At 39.7% G+C, this 24,240-nt stretch overlaps 1 protein-coding gene across 7 annotated transcripts in view; it reads right to left on the reverse strand.

The window, feature by feature from the left end:
- ITGB6 (integrin subunit beta 6) overlaps positions 1 to 24,240 on the reverse strand; it is a 128,898-nt gene that overhangs the window by 10,616 nt on the left and 94,042 nt on the right. For all 7 annotated transcript variants that reach the window (XM_049106313.1, XM_049106318.1, XM_049106314.1 and 4 more), the window contains 6 exons: positions 22,670 to 22,759; positions 16,495 to 16,629; positions 15,861 to 16,278; positions 10,614 to 10,836; positions 8,081 to 8,178; positions 3,320 to 3,439 (listed from right to left, as the gene is read on the reverse strand). In XM_049106313.1, the coding sequence (XP_048962270.1) occupies positions 3,320 to 3,439; positions 8,081 to 8,178; positions 10,614 to 10,836; positions 15,861 to 16,278; positions 16,495 to 16,629; positions 22,670 to 22,759 (1,084 nt within the window). The remainder of the gene's footprint in view (positions 1 to 3,319; positions 3,440 to 8,080; positions 8,179 to 10,613; positions 10,837 to 15,860; positions 16,279 to 16,494; positions 16,630 to 22,669; positions 22,760 to 24,240) is intronic.

The raw sequence follows: 24,240 nt of genomic DNA on the forward strand, positions 1-24,240 counted from the left end.
CAGGCCCTGAGCTGAAGGTGGCGCTAAACTGCTGAGCCACCCAGGGATCCCTAGTGCCAGCTAGTTCTAAGGTCCTGGGTCCCCAGGGCTGCCAACCTGCTAGCTCTGTCACACGCAGCTCTTGAGCACAGAAATGTGACTTTCCTGAATTAGGTCGTGTGTATGTGTAAAATACTTATTGATTGTGAAGACTTAGTATAGAAAAGCATCTCAATGGTTTGTGTATTGATTACATGCTAAATGAGAATATTTTGGATAGAATGGATTGAAGAAAACATAACTAAAATCCATTTCACCAGATTTCTACTTTTTAGTGCAGCTACTTGAAAATGTAAAGTTACATATGTGGTTTGCATAACATTTCTATTGGTGCTGATCTAACATATTTTCGGGAGCCCGGTATTTATTATGATCCTGCAGCCAGTGGGAGGCAGTATAGCACAGTAATTAAGAGCTTGAGCTCTAAGCCAGACCTCCTGAATTCCCCAACCAGCACTGGTATTTAATTACTGCAAGACCTAACTAATTTTTTTAACTTCCTTTTTATCTCAATTTCCTTATCTGTAAAATGGAAAGAATAGCAATACTTGCTTTACACGGTTGTTATATGGAGGAGGCTAAAAGAATTAATGCGTGTAAAACATATAGAATGATACCTGGCATATGGCATTAGTAAAGGCTCAATAAATGTGAGCTGCCATTATTATCACAAATTACAACAAATATACTCTTCCTCCTTTTCTATCCTCAAGACTTCAAGGGCTGGAACCTCTATGTTGGGGCCTGTGGGTGTAATATCAACATCCACATCTCTGTTAGGAAGGCTCCTAACTATCATTCCTTGACTGTGGCTCTTATGAATGTGGCTCTTATCTCTGAAAATTCTTCCAGATTTAAGAAAAAAAGATGAGCAAAGCTCTCCCTACATCCACACATACCCTGATGGTGACTGTTCACTTGGTTTCTTTTTAAATTTGTTTGTAGGACTGTGGGTCTCCTTAGCCTTCACCTTCTCCTTTCTACCCTTGCCTCTGACATGCTGTCCTGCAATCCTCTGATCTTAGTGCTGTGAGAGGGTCTACTGATTCTAGGACAGGCTCTGTCCTCGGGGCCCCTCAAAAGCTTGGGGCCTACCTAGGAACATGAATATTTGCCAGGGAGAAGCATCCTTGGAGCTGTCATGTGACTCCTGTTTAGTCTCAGGAAGGTCATTTCCCCCTGACTTTTCCCTACTACAAAAGCACAAGGAGAATAAAAAGCCCTAATAAAAAGTCATCAGGGAGTCTGAGTACTTTCAGAAGGATGGCATGTTTATGTGCCACTTAGATTGTGTGGAAGCACCAAAACAAGCAAGCAAGCAAATGAACAAAAAACAACCAATAGTTCAGTAACAAGGAGGCTCTTATGAAGCAAAGGCATGTTTCTCTCTCATACATACACATACAAAATAAAAATGAAAATAAAAATAACCAGATCCCAAAGCCCCTGAATTAAAAACAATTTTGGAAGTTCATTTTTGTTGTGTGGAACTCATTTTTCCAATGGAATCAATATTAAAAGGACTGGCTTTGATTTCAGAACTCCCTACGGCAGCCCTGGGGACTCAGCGATTTAGTGCCACCTTCGGCCCGGGCGTGATCCTGGAGACCCCGGATCAAGACCCACGTCAGGCTCCCTGCATAGAGCCTGCTTCTCCCTCTGCCTGTCTCTGCCTCTCTCTCTCTCTCTCTCTGTCTCTCATGAATAAGTAAATAAAATCTTAAAAAAAAAAAAAAAGAGAGAACTCGCTAAAGCTACCACCACAGTCACAAAAACAGAGGGTTGCGGGGTATAGTGCCAAGATTCTGACTTTATAAAACGCATAATGAAGAGGCAGGTTTTTCTGTACTAGGTATTTCTTCCTTGCACAGCAAGATTTGCTTTAAGTTCCCTTAACTAATGGCCTCTATAAACCATTTTTGCATTTCAAAGAAGTCGATTTATATGAGATTTTCAAGAGCAAGTCCCAGGTACATTCTGGCAACCTGAGCTTCAAGACCAAGGTCGCAATCATACCCTGGTAACCTGTATTGTGCTGACTTCTACCTCTCCTCGACCCCCCATTCTGCAATGTGGTAGTTTTCTAATCATGTTTTCTTGGTTGGTTTATAATGTCTTGAACTTACATTTTTGGTTTCTTTGGTTTTTACACTCTTTAGTGATGGCACTTTGATACTCTTGGCTTCAGATTCAGGATTTAATATTTTGTTGGCACATTGATAAGCAAGCACACACAAAAAACACATCTGCCTGTTAGCCTGCCCTTGCTGCTGTTGTCTGGGACAGAACTTAGGCCTCAAGGTTTTGGGGGGAGGAGGCGGAGGTTGCAGGCAGGGTCTGGAGAGATCTGATTTAATGCAGCTGTCATTTCTGCCAGAAAGATTTAGGAACATATCATTAATTGAAGACAGAAAAGGTGAGGCACCTGTGAATAGCTAAGACTGCAGCCAGGGAGGTCTTGAGCCATCTGTAGCAGAGTAGTATTAAAATGCAAAGTCTTGGGCCACACTTCGCACCTGCTGACTCAGGATGCAGGCATTTTAACAAGCTCCCCAGGTGAGTCCGATACTCACTAAAATTTAAAACCTCTCAACAGCAGTACCTTTTCCACTATTCTCTTTTCTACCTACTATAAACTTCTCTCTCCCCTTTACTGAAGATGAGATTTTTATTTGAGAGCTTCCCAAGTGCCAAGCAAACTCCATGAGTTGGTATGGATGAAAACCCACCAAAGCAATGGACTCTTTGACTTCCTGTATGGATTACTTCCTTCTTCACCTGCTGCTTCATGTCTTTTCTGACTCAATGGTCCATTACTGTAGGTTATGAACTGGCACATGTTTTATATACATTATTCTATTTAATCCTTGAGTGAACCCTTAGAAGAAGGTAGTATTATTTTTTTCCATTTTACAGAGGAGGAAATAGACTCAGAGGCAAGTATCTTACAGAATGTCAAGCAGCTATTAAGTAGTAGAATAGCCTTTCCTATGGATATACCTTCTGCTTATATTAGATTTAATCAGTCCACCTTTCTACAAAACATCCACCAGCTTTTGGTACAAATATACTCATCTTGTTATGTGGGCTAAGGAAGAGACATTGAAACACATCAAACCTTTCAACAGGTATGTTTCAATCGTTGGGAAAGTAGAAGCCCTCTATCAAAATTCTGGAAAAGTCTTTCCTGGAAACCTACCCAAAACCTCTTTCTGGTTTTTTCCTCCTCTCCTATGCAGTAGTACCACTTACCGTTGACAATGGAAGGCATACCACCCACCTTTCTCATTGATGCTGTGAATGATGGTTTTCCCTTCATTATCTGTAGATATTAGGAATGTAATAAGACATTCATTTTCTCCTTGCAGAGAACAGGGAACAGAACTATCCTTTGAAAAATCTGCAGATAAAGGAGTCATTCATTAGATTAAATGAGATTCCAAAAGAGATTAGTTTATTTTTAAAGCAAAGTGGTATTAAGTTTTAATATGCAAATAGGAACTTCAACACTGCAGAATAGAAATAGAAAAGACATAGGATTTTTTCCCACCACCTGAAGTTTTAGTTTCTATTCAGGTTCCAGAAGAACAGTTCCAGGTGTGGTCAATCAGGACTGACCATCTAATGCACTTATCAAACTGATGGGGGCAGGATTTCAATAGTGAAAGTACTTGAAGGCAGGTATACCTTGTTGTTTTGGGAGTAGAATGGCTCTGATTGTGGTAATGAGGGGGCTGTATGTTCCTCTTGGCTGAGAGCATCTGGGAGAAAGCCTAGATTACATTTCAGAAAAAGACTACACAGCCCAAAATGATACTGATACTTCTAAGGGGGCCTTTCCCACAGTCAAGATTGTTGGCCATGTATTGTCACAAAAGTAAATATCAATTAATATCAGGAAATGGACATTGAAGTGTTATGCACTCGGGGACTAATAGGATGAAAGTAAACCCCAGATTAAAAGGAACTCATTTGACAGTTTGCCTCCCATTCAGTATAGACTCTTTGTTAATAAACAAAACAAAACAAAACAACATAATCCAGTTTTCCTCAAATCTTTTTCAAATAGAAATGTTTTCTTATTGAGCTCATTCAAGAGGCAGAAAATGAATGCCACCAAAGAAACTGAAAATATAGTAAAATAGTCAATCCAAGACATTAATACTATTTATCAGAATTTTTAGTGGTCTGGTACCTCTGCCAAAATTATCTAGCCTTTTTCCAATTAAAAAGAAGCAAACTTGCTTAAAATTCTCCTATCTTCTAAATTGGAGACTTTGTAATGATACTGTTACAAACGCTTTTTTTGGAAACCATTTTTTTTTTCAGAAACCTGTAAATAGAACAACTATTTGCTTTTAACCTAAAATTTTGACATATGATCGAATATTACTGTATTACAACACAGTGGGTCAGAATATTGAAACTGGGACTGTCCCAGATAATCTTGGACATACTCTTGCTAGACCTATACCTTTCCTCATGAGCTTAAAAATAAAACAGTTTTAATAAAACAGAATCTATATGTATTCCTTTGAGTCTAACAAAGAAAAAGTAAATAATATGCTATTTTTTGTTCAACAATGCCATAGCCACAGAAAGAAAAGCATTAAGTTGTTTTTGCATTTAATTTATAAGATAAAAACCTCATGTCAGTGTCTGCGAGAAGAATGTCTGTATTATCTATGAAAAAAGGGACTTGTAAAACATTTAGCATTATGGATAGGATTTCAGATGATAGACTTAAGTGAAGAAATTGCTTTGGAATCCATTAGAGGCTTCTATTTACATAGGAATATTAGGAAATCTAATTCTAAATCATTCTTACCTGGTCATTCCCAAATATTTATGAACATCTAAACCATCTGGGATTTTTTTCAAATAAGGATTCCGGGGGCCATCCTGGGTATCTCATTTGAGAGGGCAGTGGTATGCACAGGAGCTTGTATTTTAGTGAGCTGTTTAACAGTACTTTTAATAAGGTGTCCTGATTATGACATTTGGGACCTCTGGGCAATAGTTGATTAGTGATATTCGTGTTATTTCGTGTGTTATGTCCTGCAATAACATTACATATATAACTCACACTTTGGTATTTTTAGATGGCCTTTACCACATGTCCTCCTACCACTCCAGTGGACTAGGATTCATGAAGTCTTGGAGAATATGCTTTTTCTTGTTAGAGTTTTTTTCCCTCCTTCGTCCTCTCTGCCATGACAGTGCACACCCACCCTGTTCCCCTTAAGTAACTTACTGGAACATTTTATTCTCAGGTAGAAAATATGTAGATAGCTTATAATACTCCTTCCAGTAATACTAATCCTGCTTTTTTATTTTCTTTTAAATAGCTACACTGAAGTACAGAGAGGCTTAATTTACTTCACTGGGATTATTTAAATTTTAATGGAACTGTTAATATGACCTTTGAGTCATGACTTCCTTCTTGCTTTAATTACTTCACCACTCCTTTCCATGATGGTTATGACTCTAGATTTAGCCAGTTTTGTAGTGTTTGGGTATTAAAATGGCATTATTGAATGTGCAATGAAAGGGTCCAGCTTGGGCTGGAGATTTGCATAATTAGCTGCTAAGGTTTTCTTTTGTTGTTCATTAAGAAATGGACCTTTCTTTTTTCCCCTCTTTATGAGTGCCAGCAGTGCTGCCCTAGAATAATAGAGTGAGAATAAGATCTCAGGCATTCCATGAAATAATACTTCAAAAAGGGAGAAATGTGAGAATGGAGGTTGGGAGGCGGGTATCTGGGAAGGTCCAGGAAGGATACAGAAATATAAACCACGCGCCCCACTGAATTATGACAACTATGTGTTTAAGACCTGTGCTCTGGGGATGAGTCAGGAATTCTCAGGCTTTCCCAAGGAAAAGAAACGGGCTCTGTGGTCAAGTAAGTTTGGGAATCCTTCCTCATTCTAATTCCTCCTTTTGCTTCTGAAAATTCACAATGCACACTTAATGTAATGGGCATTTTCCAAGAATCCGGTGAAATAAACAAAAAGCGTAGCTTCCCATGTTCAAAATTTATATGACCATGGGTGCTATTTTCCATTTAACACTTTCAGAACTAGTGTCTCAGAGAACACACTTTGAGTAATGATGCTCTGAGTACATGAATGTTGGGGTAAATAAAAAAATGACCTTCAGGATGAGTAAAGTTTGACCACATGTCTTTAGAAATGCCCACACAAGTCCCCACCGCACATCTGAGGAACATTGTCTTTGGGTGATAGTTATGCTATTTTCCTTTACTCTCCATGTCCTTGTTGGGGGAGAGATGAGCTGATAAAAGACCCGATTCAAGAGCAAATATGTGGTGACAATTTCAAGGTGATGTGATCAATGACATAACTAAGTGGGTGAGTAACTTGAAATAGAACTTATAGAAAGTGTCATTAGAAAAGTGACTTTTTAATTCCTAGGCTGACAAATATATTTTTTCTCTCAAATTCAACAAAGGTTAGTCCTTTAAATGGTATTAGAAATCCAGTTATTATTGTGTTTCTGAGTTAGAAATGGTTGTATTCCCCTATTTTGAAGATAATTTACCCAATTACACAAAAAGAAAAATGCAAATGTTTAAAAAATATTGCTCTCAGATCCAAGCATTTATGATAATCTACTTAGAAAACTGTGTATTTAAATATAGTAACTCTCTGTTCATGACTGACACGTTTCCAAGGTTTACTCCTTTTCCCCACAGCACATTAGATTTCCTATGCTGCCTCTGAATGGAGTTCTAGTAATTTGCAGGGCATTTTCTGCAATTTTTAGCCATTTCTTAGAAACGCTTGGTAAATATCTCAACTGTTTGCCGTGAAATGAAGCTTGAGGATATGCCTTGACTTTGAACTAGTTACTAATGTGGAATAGTCCACAGATGCTACTTTCCTTAGTGCTTTTACCGCATCCTACTTTCAGTATTAGTGTAAGGTACACACCATTTTGTCCAATTTATGTTATTTGGCATATTTATCTTTAGTCACCAGAAAAGTACAGACAAGGGGTTTTACGAGCACTAATCATGCTCCTCCATACGGGGTCATTCAACTGTGCACAGTCAGAAATCTCAATTTTGAAACAATGTAGGTAATTTTCAAAACAATATAAATGCCACTAACTTATTCCACTTCAGAAATGGATTAATTTCTCTATTCTATTTGTTTCTTCAAGATACATATCCTAGAGTGTCATAAATTGTCTTAGTTATTGCGCTTTGCCTGAGATACATCTTGGTCACGTCTCTAATGCATGTGGAGCAGCAATTGCACCTAAGCAGCATGAGAATGCAGAATTTAGGATGATGGAAAGACAAATCCCCCTAGATCATCCCTTTAGGAGGAGCTAGTCATCTTCTTCACAAAGTACTTTTTAAGTGGTCTTCCCAGCTAAAATACAACCTATTTAAATATTTGAGATGACATTTGCCATTAAAAAGAATCTGATTTTAAGTAATTAAATTTTAAAATGACAGGTGAAAGAAAACAAGAGCAGAATTTGCTTAGCAGTTAAAGGTAACAGGTCCTTCTTGTATTTGGGGAGTGAGCAACAGGGAATTAAGGGGGTCGTGTAACACCCGTGTTTGAAAAGTTGGGAGTAAAAGCATATGAAGAGGAGTGGAGGGAGGGCTCCTCTCGGGAAACCCATATTACACTTCACCTTGTCCTATCTTGAAATAAGCCAACCAGATAATAGAGGATGATTTTAGGTTTAGGGGTTAACATTTAGCTATCTTAAAATTTTTCTTCTTTTCTAATTTTAAAAAATATCATTCTGGAGTTCTCTGTAATTGTACTTTTAAGCAAAGGTGAACTTGCCAACAGAGCTGAAGTCAAATAGAATAGCTATGACTTTAAATTGCTTGTATCCCAAATCATCATGTTTTTAGTCTTACATCCCTTCATAAAAACTAACGTTGAACTAATGCCCTGGTTCAAATGAGGTCGAGCTACTGAAAAACCCTTCGCAGCGTTTCTGCCTCTCAGGAACAATGTAAAGGAAAAGAAAGCTTAATAAGACAAAGTATAACCTTCTGCTTCACTGATGGTTGCACCAGCTAGTTTGCATTTGTCAACACATTCTTCTCGGGCCTGGCCATCTGCAGACAGGTGGCATTCAATGCAGCTCCTGTAAACATTATTCAGTAGAGTTTATCAGTTCGTGTTGGTGGAAAACAGATACGCAGCTGGGATATTGCTCTAATGCTTACTGTGATTCATGCTATAGGAGTGTCTCATAGAGGACATTGCCTTTTGTTGCTTTCAGGAAGATATTTGGGTGATGTTCAAGAGGAAATTGCTTTATTCTGATTCCATTTAGTAATCAGTGTTTTGTGAGCCTGTCTTGATAATAGCTACTACCCTCATTTATTTATAATGATTGCTTCTGGTTGGTTAACTGACAAAAAAATCCCAACATCAAGACACACCTATTTTGGTATTTGATTTAGGTTTTTGGTTTTTACATTTTCATAAGAAAGGTTTATGTTCTAAAATATGATTAGTGACTAAACAAAGTTTGAATTTCTTAACAGAAATGGTCTGTTTTTAACAAGAATTCCAAGACTTCATATATGTCATGAATGACTATTCAAGATTCACTAGTCTGTGATTATTTTGAATGAATCTAAGCCTTCTAGGGGTATCTTCAAAAGCTGAGGTTACAGCTTGGATCCTGATTAATGCAGGCTTTTTAATAAACAATCACTACTTACAGAAAAGTGTATTTCTAAGAACATAGCCCTGGAATTAGCTTCTCTAATGATGTCTATACAGCAAAGTAAAACTCAGACTCTAAATTAATCTTGTGCTGAAAAATCACTTTACAATCAGATTCTGTTTGGAGTAACCCAGAACAGCTAAAGTTTTCTTACACATCATCCTGCCTCTCTCTTCCCCAGGCCACACAAATGTATACTCTTTAAAGTTCTGGAAATTTTCTTTCCACACTTGGGCCGCAGGCCTCCCCCAGTCTCAGCCAAAACTGCACTGCCCTAGGCAAGCCTTCCCTAACCCTTACGGGTTAATTCTCTTGCGATTGCAGAGAAAGTCTCTGCATTCCTTTGTGGAAAGGGCTGAGGAGGAGTAATCTATGTGGGAGTGGGGATAGAAATCTTGTCTGGAAATTGCCTTCGCATTGCAAGTATATTGCATTTATCTAGGTTATATATTTACTTAGAGTGGCTTTGCAGGGGGGCTGCTGGACACTGTGGAAACCCTCAAAACCTCTACCTCTTTGTGCATCTCACTGATGTCTGCCCATGCTAGTGTGGTAGCCCTGCCATATAATTCCACAGCACCCTCTGGATCTTTTTCTGTAACTGTCAGCTCAGATACCATTATAATTACTTTAAATGATGTCTGTCTTTCCCACTAGATTCTTAGCACCTGTGATGGCAAGAACTGTAACTGTTTTGGTCATCACTATATGCCCTTGGCCTACCATGATTTCTAGTGAACGGTACGTACTTAACACCTATTTGATAAATGAATGTATGAATGAATAAATGGAAGAATGGACTCATCTCAGAGCTAACATAAACACCAAGGAGATGAACCGATTCCTCAAATTCAAACTACCTTGGTTGTTAACTTCATATTTTATAAACCAGATTTAAATTCCATCAAATTTACGAGAAGATTAAATAGATAAATAATGGAAGAAACATCCTGACAGGACATTTTACATTTAATTCCGTTCAAATAGGTCTAACCGTGTCCCCACACTTCTCTTGCTATATGTCCAGGCCCAGTGACAGAAAAGTTTTGACCCCTGAAAGGTGAGGAACCACTGGGTGAATATTGATTTTTTTACTTTGTTTACACAGGAAATGCAAATGTCACCATGTTGGGTATAGAGTCAATGAAACTACAAACTGCTTGAGCATGCTTGCCCCATAATACTTGATATACTGCAATGTCATAACACAGTTCATTTGGAGACTTGCTTCATTTGACCTAGAAACGTTGCCCCCACTTCCATGAAGAAGTTAGCTACCAGCCAAAGAAATAGTTTTTTACTGGAAAACAAAGGAAAGTTTTGTTGCTGTTATTGTTCATATGGTATAAAAGAAAACACAACACACAATAGCTGTGTAAAATGACAACCAAAGAGAGGTGCCAAAGAGCATGAGTGGTAAAGAAGTGGGAAGAAATGGAAAGTCAAGATCTCCTTTCTGCCTTTTTGCCTCCGTGAGGCTATAGATAGGAGTGAATCAGCAAGGTCAGGCTATAAACTTCTAAATAAGAAAGAAGCTCATCTGTTTCCCCTGAAAAGGCACCAAATGTGGGTGTCATCAGTCTACCTCCAGGGCATTCCTTATGTGCGGCTGCTATTGTAAGTGAAAGGCCATCCGATGTTATCAGTGTGGGACCTCAGCTCAGCTTCCCCAGGCTTGTCTCCAGCAGAAATGTGACATTGTGGTCCGGGATAATCAGGACAAAGAGGCAAGTGAGACACTGCTGACGTTCACAGGTGGGTTTGTGTATATGGGGGGATGCTCAGAGAACAAACCCACCTAAAGCGATAAGCGCCGCTGCGCCCCAGGGAAGTTGTGACATTACCGTTTAGAGTTACAGGGATCGCCACAGGTAGGACAACGTTCACAGGTCGGGCCGGAGGCTCCGGGGTTCGTGCAAACACACTTGCCACAGACGCAGTCCCCTCGCCCGCTGCAGAGCACCCCGTCCTCCGAGCCGCAGGAGTCGGTGCTGGTGGTGCAGTTGCAGTACTCGCCCGCCCAGCCGGGCCTGCACACGCATTCCCCGCAGTCACACACGCCGTTATCTGTAAAACAAACAGATAAATGAATGTATGAATGAATGTATGATGCTTAGGCCCCTGATGCTTAGGGCCGCAGCCACTTCAGATGCAAGCGGGGGGCTGCTTTTCTCTTTGCTTTTAAATACCATCAGAAAGACTGAAGAAGAAAAATGAGGAAAAAAAGTGAACGTGTGAGGAGGAGCGGTGAGTGTAGATATATTTTATGGAAAAACTTTGCTAAGTGTGCATATTTATTGATCTGGTCTCTCTCTCTCTCTCTTTTTGATCTGGTCTCTTAACTGAAGACCAATCTGATTACCTGGTGTTATATCAGAGACAGCTCATAGCCAGATGAAATGACATAATCCAGAAGCCTATAATAGCAACTTGTGTGTGTGTGTGTGTGTGTGTGATTCTGTGTATGTGTGTGTATTTAAATTGTTTTCGCAATTTTTTTTGCTTTTAATTAAGGTGTCATAAGATAGAGATGCAACGCAGACCTGGGTAATGCCCCACCTCTACATCATTCAAGCTGAGTGATCATAAAAGCCTCATCTATCAAATAGAGGGAATAAAATCTTACAGTCGCTGTGGTCGGATGAGATAATGTGTAAATCTTCTAGCTTTGCATTCACCAATTAGATGTCCTACAGGCATATAGTGAGTGCTCAACAAATTCATTTATTTAAGAAACTTTAATTGAGCATATATCATGTGCCGAGGATTGCAGTAGGCATGAAGATACAAATTTAAATAAGGTCATTGAGCTTATAGTCTAGAGTAGGAGACAAGCAAATAAACACTGCCAGTAATAAATACACCACAATGTGATAAGTGTTATGCACACAGAGGGAGAGTTTCTAAATTAGACCAGAGATTTGGGGATGTTTCCAGAGGAGATGAAGCTTGAGCTGAATTTGGACAATACAGAGAGAAGGCACAAGAGGGCTACATGCATTTTAAGCCAAGAAGAGAAGCATAGGTAAATGACAGAAGTGCGTGATCGTGTAACCTCCTTAACACCCACAGTAGTTTCATATAGACAGAGCCAAAGGTGCAGATGAGCTGTGGCAGGAGCGCAGGATGGCGAGGGCGGGGTTGGAAAGGTCAACAGAAAGTCAGAAATCACATCATGAAAAGCGTTATGGGCTAAAGAAAGAACCGTTATCCTGAAAGTTATGGAATTTTAAGTAGAGACTTGAACAAATAGATACGTGTCTAGAAATATCCTGGCATCGGTAGAGAAGGTCAAACTAGAGACAGGAGAACTGGTTAGGAGGTTGCTGTAGCAAACGAGGCAAGGAGATCTGAGGTCCTGAACAGCGGCCAGTGGGAAGGAGAGGAAAGGGGGATGAATATTCAGGGAGGGATATGATTGCTGGGGTGGGGGGGGTGGCCTGGGCTGCTCGGTGGACGGTGCAGCTTGTCACTGACCAGGGATGGAAGCTCTCAGCTCATGCTCACTGACTTAGCCCCAGAGCCTGGCACAGAGTAGGGCTTGATTGTTGAACGAATAGATTGTTCTGAAGCAGATGAAGAAGAGCAGCTTTGGGTGGGGGAGATAACGAGTTCATTTTTGGCTCTGTTGAGTTTTCAGGGGCCTCTGGGACATCTTAGTAGGCGGATATATATATATATATATATATATATATATATATATATATATATAGTCCAGAAGGAGAGACAGTGAGGTTTGAGGTTTGGATCCATCAGAGAGAGATGGCAGGCCAAGCTGTTGTGGGTCGAGTCATGTAGAGGAAGCAGAGTGAGAAGAGTTCCAAAGAGCATCAGCACTTAAAATATGATCAGAGAAGGGGGCCTGGGTGGCTCAGTTGGCTAAGCATCTGCCTCCAGCTCAGGTCATGATCCTAGGGTCCTAGGATTGAGCCCCATAACGGGCTCCCTACTTAGCAGACAGTCTGCTTCTCCTTCTCCTCCTGCTCATGCTCTCTCTCTTTCTCTGTCTCTCTCAAATAAATAACTCTTAAAGAAATGTGCAAAAAGAATCTTACCAGGGAGACTGAGAGGTAGGAGAGCAAAGCTGCAGAAGCCTAGGGCAGAGGCAGCTTGAAGGAGGCAGCGCCTGGAAACTTGCTGCAGACATATCTCATCTAACTTATCCTCTAAAATACAATTGCCTTTTGTTTCTTCCTCAGCAGAAAGGGAAACTTATTCTCATGATAGGGATAGACTTCTATATTGAAGTTTATTCAGAAAAATTAATATGATTTATAAATATTGTCAAGTGAAATGTGCATTTCCTTTGAGAATGCCCAAGTGTATCACTGCATGCAAGAATTACTTGGCAGAAATTTAGAAAACTCTTTCAAGAGCTCCTGTCAGAATTTAGCAACCCTTCTTTCTGCGGGCTTTCCAGAACCATCCACCGTATCACCGCTAATTGATATTCACAAGTAACCAATTATAAAGTACCTGTTCATAAAACCACAACCACAAAAACAACAATAAAACCTTCACAACGGCGTCATGTAGAAGCAAGATGATAACCAAAGATCAAGAAAAAAATTGTCAGGCTCTTTTCAAAGGGATAGATCTTTCTGGAATGCCACTGACTGATAAGTATAAGTGTATAATGGCAGAAAGTATTTTCTGTAATGTCATTTGCCTGTTAGTTTCCCGTGTCTTAGCATCAAAATATAAAAGACTAATGGAATTTGGGCAAGGGAATAAATCAATGGAGCCCTATATCTGTGAGTACTTACAGATGGATGAAAGAAGGTACATGAAAAAGAACATTGTGGTAATAGCCCTTCAGAGAAGTGGCACATTGCAGAGCGAATTAGTTGTAAAATAAGTGAGATCTGCATGAGAAGGGAAGCTGTAGAAGCCTCTGTTGCAAACAACAGAGTGTCTGTTCACAAGGCCAGGGACAGTTTTTATCCTTGCACTAAGCAGGATGCCAGGCACATAGTGGGAACTCCAGAACTTTTAGTTAAATTTGAATAATAATACTTCTAGTTAAATTTGAATAATAATACTTGTTATACTTTTAAAACTTTTTTTTTAAGTAGGCTCTACCCCCAGTGTGGAGCCCAACTCGGGGTATGAACTCATGACCCTGAGATCAAGACCTGTGCTGAGATCAAGAGTCGGATGTTGAACTAACGGAGTCACCCAGGTTCCCCTTTATAACCTTTCAAGGAGAAAGTAACTAATAACACAGTGACATTCTTTGCGATGTTGCTACAAACAAAATAGCTTTTGAGAAACAGTAATGATTGAGAATTGTAAAGTACCCTCAAATATGAAGGAGGTTGGCATTAGTGAAGTTTTCTGAGTCCAACTGAAGAAATAACTGTGTTTCCTAAATAGAATCTCTCTAGGGATCACTGTATCTGATACAAAGAGAGGCCCTATTGTCAGACCTTCCAAACTACAATGCACAGATCAAGTCGACTCTTTTTGAGTTCGTTTCCATTTGTGTGCATGGTACCAAATAAAGCGAAAGACCATCCACAAACCAGAAGAACTGTGCTGCTGAGCACAGTTCAGCAATTTACACTGCTCCAGAATTCTTTGATCTAAGATTTAAAGGGTGAAATATCGGTGAGGGTAGGATCGCTATCATAGTATGTTAGATTACAGGTAGAATTTTTCTGAAAGGTAATTTCAAATGTTTTGAGCACATACTTTGCTAAAACATTTCTATTAGAGGTGCAATCTGGGGATCTGCCAAGCATATTCTTTTCTAGACATGGTGACAGCCTCTGGCTTCAGGCTGTGTCCCACCTACCTCTTACAAGAGAAGAGAACTGATGTGGGTTTAGAAACACACCCATTAAATAAGGAAATAGACCTCCAAGTGAAAGGGGGAGAGAAACGTGTCTCCATCTGGACAGACCCTAAATTTTCCACTCTGTGGGGAGAAGAAAGAAGGCAGAGGCACCTGTTGGTAGCAAGAGCTGCTGCAAAGAAATGAAATGGAGGTGTGCTTCCAAGGGCCTCACACGGCTTTCAAAGAGCTCGGAATTCTCTGAGGCTTCTCTTCTCAGGCCTTTTTTCCTGAAAATCAGTCTCTTTTATATGTTCCTGACACTGGGGTTTGAAAACATAACTTTCTTAGTTTTCTTTAAAGATAATGGCTTTCTGTTTTGAAAAGCTGTCTGGTCACACACTGAGAAAAAGGGAGACACTGGGAGCTTAAACTCAGCGGTTAGTTAATATTCCAGTTGTAACACAAACTTATATCATTTTAAAGAACATGAACGCATTTGCAATTCTTCTGCAGATAGATCATACCTATATATATGGATGTATGTCAAAATGATTCTATAGTAGTCACACTATATGCAATATATCCTTAAATTACAGTGATTCTCCATATGCAAAGGATTTTTTTTTATTTTTTTGTTTTTTGTTTTGCAAAGGATTTTAAAACATACATTTTTCTGCTTTCTAAACATTTTCTCCATCTTAAAAAATTCCAAGCAATGCTTCATTCTTACCTTTTCCATAGCCTTCATATGTCCTTATTCATCTTTATTATATCTGGTGTCTAATCTAGTATCTGCCACATAATAGGTGTTTAATAAATATTTGTGGGATGAAGGAAGGCCCGGAAAGTTCATTTCGTATTTCTGTGTCCCTTGTCCTTGGCAATATGCTCCTTAAGCAGCCCAGCTTTTCATTTTTCCAAAGGAACAGGCATTTAAGAGTTGGGTAAGACACCTAGAAGCCTGATGCTGAAAGGTCTGGAGGATAATGGAGTTCAGATTACGTGCAATTTTTTGGAGTCTGGGTAATAACCAAAGAGAAGATATTTCCATTTTTTGCCTACTGAACTCTGAGGGAACTAACAATGGAGATAGAAGTTGCACTGGCAGAGATCTCACCCCAAGAGAACATAAGAGAGAAAATGCAAGAGGAGATCAGTTACCTTAGGTCTAAAGATTAAGCCACTCTCTTGATCAACAACTATTTATTAAGCACCTACTCTACCCGGACAACTGTGGAAGGCACAAAGGATGCAAAGCCCCCTCTTGATACCCGCCCAGTCACAGCATGAGGTGGATTTAGACAACACCTACCTCCACAGAGCAGCCCTTTGTGCCTCACGCAGGAGAAGTCATCACACTGGCAGTAAGGCCCATAAATGTTTCCATAGGGAGACAAGTGGCAGACACACTGGCCACAGTAGCAGTCCCCTCTTCCACTGCACGAGGGGTGATCAGGGGCCTCCTTGCAGGAATCTGTACTCAGCGTGTCCTCCCCACACTCGCAGCGAGGACCCATGTGGCCAGGGTTGCAGGCACACACCCCACACTGGAAGGACCCGTTCCCGTTGTGGCATTTGGAGCTGTTCACCTCCACTTCTTTCTGACAGTCACAGTTGCATTCCGGACTGACAAGTATTTCCAGGGCGTCCCCCAGCCCCACAGGCTTTATGATAATGTGCCTGCTTCTTCTCTCACAGTTCGGTATACTCACAGTCACGTTAAATGAAGCCTGGAAAAAGAAAATACTAATTATCTTCTTCCACCCACCAAAATGCATGGGAGAAAACAAAGTGGCATGGGGATCAGCTTTGCCAAAAGCATTTATTAGGAAATTTTTGAAAATCACTTTTGAAATTCTTGAAAGGAAAATTCCAGCTTCAGTGCGATAAGATAACTTCTTACTTACCTGAACATATTTTCGACAATTGACTGACCCTGTACTTACTGTGTCTCCCACCTTCATGTGAGAGCATTTCTTTTGGTGTGGGAAGAGGGCCCTGTTGTTACAGATAGCTGTGAAGGACAGGTTGAGTCCTTCCGTGTCTCCTAACACTTCCAGTTCCACCTCAGACCGCAGTTCCTTCAGTCGGGACATAAAGAGTTAAAATCACAACCAAAAAATACAACCACAATAAGCTGTGAATCATGTTCATTAAACTACAAATGAATAAAATGAAATTGCATGTAAAAAAAATCACCATACCATCAATCAAGCAAGAAAGCTAGCAAGACATGCACACACACACGCACACACACACACATGCACACACATGCACGTACATTTACACGTCACATTTCATTGAATCTAGGATGCCATCAATTCTAAAACACACCACTATTTTATGACAATGACATTATAACAAAATATCTCAAGATCATTCTGGGCAACATATGAATCAATCCTGTTAGTCTATCATGGCTTTAAAAAATATTTTATCCATTCTGAGGGATTTGACAAATTCTCCAGCCCTGAGTTGCATTGCTTGGCATATAAAAGGCATTTTTTTGCTTGTATCTCAGTAACAAAATTTATTTAATTACAGTCATTCCTCCGACAATGAATATTTGCTTCACTGATACCAAATTTATACTCTGCTGCTCTGTTTTGGTACATTTCTGCATATACAACAACTTTTCATTTCAATATCAAATCATAGTGCAAACTTTTTGAAAATATTTGAAAATGGCAATTAGGCTCAACACCCATAGCACCAATAGTGTATTTAACAAATTGAGGTGACAACAACTTACACACTTAGGGCCGATTTCATACATCTGCAGGCAATGAATACTACATTGTGACTTCTACCCAACATTTGTAAGACACCATTAATCATAAAACATATCCCAATTTAGAGATGTTAAAATGTGGGAGAAACTCTTCCTCAAAATCAATATTGGAATTTATCAACTACCTATTATACAGTTAGAGTCAGATCTGGGGAATGAGTGCAAAAATTTAGGGTGGGATATGAAGATTAAGAGACTGTGTGCAGGGCATGTAGTGTGCAATTTTCAAAAAAGTAGTTAGAGTAGGATTCAATAAGAAGGTGATGTTTTGAGGAAGTGAAGGTTCAGAAAGCATGCAGATATCTGTCAAAAGAGTGTTCCAGAAAAGGGATACAGTCAATGCAAAGGCCCAGAGGCAGAAGCATGTCTGGCATGCTCTGGAAACAGAGTAGCAAAGAGGCCAGAGGCTGTACTGGAACAACTCTCTGTTGAATTAATAAGACGTGAAGTCACAGAGGTAATAGGGTGGAGGAGAACAGATCCGGTAAAGTCCTAGTTTTAGACTAGGACTGGTTTTAAAGAATGTGATATTTACTTTATGTAAAATGAGAAAACAATTAGGGTTATTTATAGAAGAGTGATATGACTTTACTTAATATTTTTATTTTTATTTTATTTTTTTTAATTTTTATTTATTTATGATAGTCACAGAGAGAGAGAGGCAGAGACATAGGCAGAGGGAGAAGCAAGCTCCATGCACCGAGAGCCCGACGTGGGATTCGATCCCGGGTCTCCAGGATCGCGCCCTGGGCCAAAGGCAGGCGCCAAACCACTGCGCCACCCAGGGATCCCTACTTAATATTTTTAAAGGAAAATTCTAGCTTTCTGTTTTTTTAAAAACAGAATGTAGGAAACCAAAGGTAGAAACGAGAAACAGCATTTAGGAGGCTTTTGCAGTCATTCAGGTGAGTGAAGATGGTGGAGCCAACCAGGATGAAGGCAGTGGAGGAAGTATCTGGATCAAATTCTAAATAATTTTGAAGATAGAACCAGCAAGACTTTCTGATGGGTTAGATGTACAGGAAAACAGAAAGAGGGGAGTCAAGGATCATTACAGGCTTTTTGACCCTAGCAACATGAAGGATGGAATTACTATCAATTGAGAAGGAGAAGTTGATGAAGAATGTTTTAGGAGAGTCCAACGTACGCTCCTGAAATGCCAACTAATTGTATCAACCAACTCCCAGACATCTGTGCTTGGATGTCTCCTAGAAAAGTATATTTAGCGTGGTTGCTGGGTGGCATTGAGGCCCTGTCTGAGGTACATGATCATGAATTTAAAGTGAGTCCGGGGTCAGCCCAGGTGGCTCAGCGGTTTAGCACTGCCTTCAGCCCAGGGTCTGATCCTCTGATCCTGGAGTCCCGGGATCAAGTCCCACATCGGGCTTCCTGCATGGAGCCTGCTTCTCCCTCCACCTGTGTTTCTGCCTCTCTGTCTCTTTGTTTCTCATGAGTAAATAAATAAAATCTTTTAAAAATAAATAAATAAAGTGAGTCCGGTTAGCATGATTGTATGTTTTTCCTTTTCCAGTTCAGCTGTGCAGGACGAATGGACAGTTGGGTTTAAGCAGGATCATGATTGGCCGAGCAACCTTAGTGGAGCCACAAGGGGCATGGGAGCTGAGGATGTGTCTACAGAGTGATCCTAATGGTTGAATTTAAGCTGGGGGCCCAGGCAAAGAGGACACCAAGGGGATGAGGAACTGCAAACAGAGGATAGGATCACTTGAATAAAAGAAGAGAGGGAGGGGATCCCTGGGTGGCTTAGTGGTTTAGCGCCTGCCTTTGGCTCAGGGCGTGATCCTGGAGTCCTGGGATCGAGTCCAATGTCGGGTTCCCTGTGTGGAGCCTGCTTCTCTCTCTGTCTCTCTGTCTCTCATGAATAAATAAATAAAATATTTAAAAAAAAAAAAAAAAAAAGAAGAGCGGGAGAGAGAGGGTAGAACCAATTAGTTGGAGATCCTGATGGGTTGGAAGAAATGCTAGGGGAAGCAGCAGAATGAGCTGAAAAGGCAGGAAGTGGTGAGCAGGGAATGGGTTTCAGAAAGCTGAGATTATAGAGGAGTCTATTAGCAATGACAAAGTTTAAGGTATGACAGAAAAAAGGGGAACAAGATCATTTTAGAAGCAGAGTTCAAGGAAGAGGCCAGGGTACAGGAAGGAATATGTGCAGACTTAGACTGAAACCATCAAGAGTTAAAGCAGGAGTAATATTAGAGACAGTGGCATGGTGAGTCAGGAGCAAAAGGGGAAGTGAGGGATATGACCTGCAAGCCGGTAAATTTGAAATTAGGAATAGTGGATGACATAATCTGACCAAAATAAGGGAAATCTCAGCATTGGTATAATTACAACATCATATTGCAGATTTTGCCAGGAATATTTTAATGTGAATTTCCCAAAGAAAGGACATAAATGTATATTTGTATATTTCATCAAATCATTCACTCATTTACTGAGCGTCTACTATGAACCAGGCAAAACGAAACAAACCCAGTCACTTCCCTTTGGAGCTTAAATGCTAATAGTGGGGAGCTTACCCTTGGGAGCAATGACATTTCAGCAGCTTTTATTACATGTTTAAGGAAGGAAGAAAATTAGTGAATGATGATCAAATGAATGCACATTTGGTATTTAATAAGGGTTTTTACGCCAGGACACCTGGCTGGCTCAGTGGATGAGCATATGCTTCAGCTCCGGGCATAATCCCAGTGTCTGGTATCAGGCTCCCCATGGGGAGCCTGCTTCTCTCTCTGCCTCTTTCTGTGTGTCTTTCATGAACAAATAAATTAAAATGTAAAACTCTCTAAAAATCATAAGGGTTTTTAATGTCAATATGGTCCTGTAAAATACTGAGCTGAAGTTCATGGTCACTAATCATCAACACAAATTGTCTACCCCTACCCCACTAGAAGTTAGTCAGAAGTGTTTTATCTTTCCCTCAATGTCTTTCCTTTTTATCTTTTTACAGACTAGAAAGAAATCCAGTCAATGGACCACCATGTTTTATTTTATTTTTTGTTTATTTTATTTTTATGGTGGGGAGGGGCAGAGGGAGAGAGAGAATCCCAAGCAGGCTCCACACCCAGTGCAAAGCCAGATGCGGGGCTTAACCTCACAACCCCAAGATCATGACTTGAGCTGAGATCAAGAGTTGGACTCTTAACTGACTGAGCCACCCAGGTGCCCCTGGGTCCTCATATTTTTAAAGTCCTTTTAGAATATATTTAAAAATAACAGAACAGAAAAATAATGTGAATGAGTGCCAAGATCTATTACACACTTCATTCAGTGAATTGTGACTTTGTAATAATAACTCCAGAGCAAGATTATATAGTATAAGAATAATAGACACTTCTTTGTATTTTTGGACAGTAAACTAAGAACGTGAGATTCACTTCAAATGTTTGATGCCTTGATTCTACTACCCTGGAAATTATGTGAGTGATTGGAGATCACAAAGTGATGGAGCATCTGGGTGGCTCGGTGTTTGGGCTTCAGCCTTCGGCTCAGGGCGTGATCCCGGGGTCCTGGGATCGAGTCCTGCATTGGGCTCCCCATAGGGAGCCTGCTTCTCCCTCTGCCTCTGTCCCTGCCTCTCTCTCTCTCTCTCTGTCTCTCATGAATAAATAAATTTAAAAATCTTAAAAAAAAAAATTGAACCAGAAACCCTGACAGAGCGAGCAGGAGCATAGAGGGGGCTGGTCAAAGAAGAGGGAGAAATGTTTTTGACATTTACAGTTTTTTAATTTGCTTAATTCCTTTGAAGATGTTAGTGGCCAATGCTTTTGAGAGTGCCGGGTTAAAGAAAATTGAGTGTGTCCTAATGCAGTGGAGGATTGCTGTGTGATTTTATCTGATTCTCCACATTAAAACTTTAATTACCGCATAAGAGGGAGGATGGTTTTTATAGTATTTTGTTGACAAGCTTTCCTGTCTGGAAGAATTTCAAGCATGAGCTAATGTGGTAGTTAATTTTTGATGTGAGCTAAGAAAACTGAAGTTTCTGAGGATATAAGTTAAAAAACAAAAACAAAACCCTCATCCTGTAGTTTTAATGGACACATCTGTTATTTTCTTCTCTGATGAAATATATTTGAGAAGAATTACCTTGCTTTCCTCCCTTAAGGTGAGTTTCAAAATTGATGGGGTGTTGGCAAAAATCACTGGGGAGATCTTTTCAAATTATGTAGCTCTTCCTTTCCTTAAAGTTCTCCTAAGACATCTGTGAGAGGAATCTGGATACGCCTATTTTTAAAAGCTTCCCAGATGATTCTGAAATGTTGCTCAGTTAAGGAACCCTGGCTCAGTATATGCTAAGTATTGGCAAATAGCGCATATAGGTCATTTATCGGTGATTTTAAAACATCCGAAGTTAGAATTTTATTTTTTTTTTATTATGTAACTGCTGTTTAGAACAAATGTTAGAGCTTTACTGCTTTATAAAAATTTACTTTTTTTCATTCCTGTCCTTAATTTAGAGCTTCATTTTCATCTTCGTATGTATGCATCCATGTGGGTATTTTTTCTTTGTTAAGTTCAGGCAGAAAAGGGAAATGGTACTTAGGAAATAAAATAAAAAATGAGTCAGTAACTGGTCATCTACTGTTGATTAAGTTATGAAATGGGGACAAAGTAAAAGAATATAGCAACCCTATAGCTATGTATTTTATTTTAAGGAAGGAATGCTGTCCTTAGGTACTAATTTACAAAGTCAAGGCAAAAAAAATTATGTCTCTCTCTCTTTCCCCTCTCTCTTTCTCTCTCTCTCTCTCTCTCTCTCTCTCTCTATATATATATATATATATATATATGTAAATATCCATAAAAATGAAAAACTCCTTGGTTCTCAAAAGAGTCTACCAAGTGGTGCTTCTGATATGCTTTGGTGTCTTTTTTTTTTTTCACTTTAAGTTATGAAGTAGCCTCATTAAGCCTGTGGAGTTAGTTCTCCACATGGTTCTGCTACTCCCTGGCATTTTAAACTAAATTTTTTTTTTCAGGCAGAGAAGAGGGGAGCTTAATTGTAGCGCTCATGGAGCCTTTGCAATAGAATTGAAATTTTACTGGTGACATTATTATAAAAATAACCTCAACTTTAGATCAGGTTATGATTTTTCTACCTTCTCTCTCACCTTTCAAGAAGAGTATCTGCAAATAAGGAGAACAAAATCTATACTTTGGCTGCATTAATGCAGGGAGATTTTCTTTGGATAAGTACTCTCTCTACTAACAAATCCAAGTGCATTTAACTGCCTAAAACACATCTTAGTTTTTGAATACCACATAAATGCAAAAAAAAAAAAAAAGCCAACTGTAAAATATCATACTTCGTAAGCAGAGATGATCAGCTGGAGAATGTTCCCGGAGTCCTTCTGAAGTAGCCCTACTGTAGCTCCAGGAATGAGTTTTGCATAATTCTGTAAACAAAATAGAATAAGTCAATCTGCTCCCTGTAATCAAGAAACGGTAATGTGGGTTTCAGTCTGCTGGTTGAGCTCACCTCTATTTAACTGGCTGGGGGAAACAGGATCCTGATAATAAACCAGTGTTTCTCCCAAAACTGTAGCCCTGCCTGGTGCTTGTCCTGCACATAAATGGGAAGTGGACTGGCCAGAGTTGCCACTGGGAACATCAAGTGTCTGTGGTTGCCTTAGTCTAGAGTTGTGATTTATATCACAACTGGAGTCAAGTCTCAAATAATAACAGCACTTATATACCATCTTCCATTTGCAGAGCATCCTTTGTCCAAAAAATTCTGAGCATACTACCAGGAGCTATCTTCTTTTTTGTCATTTACAAAAACCCAGGTTCTGCATTGGCCCCTCTCTGCCATCAGATTGCTCTGCAAGTCATTCAGCCCAGAAGTCTTAATCGTCCATTGTTTGGTGGAGAAAATGAGTGAGTTATTTGGATGCTTGCTGTTAACCCCCTTTCCTAGTGGTAACGAGCACTCTTTGAGGGATGTCACCATGTACTGGGGTTGATTAGAATTGATTTCCACTCATCACGATGGAGTCAGTCGGAACCTATCTCTAAACCATCTGCATTCTCCACTTATATCCTTTTCTGAGATGTCATTCCCACTTGCGGAAAACTCACATTAGTTCAGCCACACTTCAGGTATCAAGCATGACCAGAGAATGAGGCACTGCAAAGCAGAAAATTTTCCAGACCGCTGAAAATTACCCCTCCCTTAAGTTCTGTGTTTTAAAACTTATTTTCAAATGAAAGGTTTTCTGAAGTGTATGGCACACATCTCTGTCTTCTTAAATAAAGATTCCCAAGCATACTTGGACCTTTTTTCCTGAAGCAGCAGTCATATGTATCAATATTAACTATAGCTTTATTATCATCAAAGACTTCTAAAATCCATGGGTAGAACACACTCATACCAAGTGGCCCCCAACTGCTATGCTTTTATTTCTTTTATTTGTTTTTTAAATAGTTTCTATCTCCTTGTTATGCTATAAGGTATCACTCACCTACCAATTTTCTCATTAATTCATTTACTGTTGCATTCAATATCTATTAAGCAGGTTTAACATGCTGTGTTATATTAAGAAGAGACAATCACTCTTTTTGGTCAGCTGTGGTCTTCTGAGTTGCTGTGTGTTGAGCAATCAGATGACTGAATTGATTAAAATCGCACATAGAAAGAGAAAGAAGTTTTGAGTGAAGAATTTAGGGCACCTCCTCTAGTTCAAACATCATGATATCCTGTCTTATTCCCAAGAAGATTCAAGTATCTTAGAAGGTATACAAAACCAAGTTAGAATTAATAGGAATTATTGATTAAAATCATGATACTAAATAAATAGATCAGGTCAAGGGGAGCCAAGGAGAGGAACAAATGAAGCCAGGGTGACATTAGAACACCAACACATTCTAGGAGGTCTTA

The sequence above is a fragment of the Canis lupus genome, chromosome 36 (assembly GCF_003254725.2).
Source record: "Canis lupus dingo isolate Sandy chromosome 36, ASM325472v2, whole genome shotgun sequence".
In the NCBI taxonomy this organism is placed as follows: domain Eukaryota; kingdom Metazoa; phylum Chordata; class Mammalia; order Carnivora; family Canidae; genus Canis; species Canis lupus.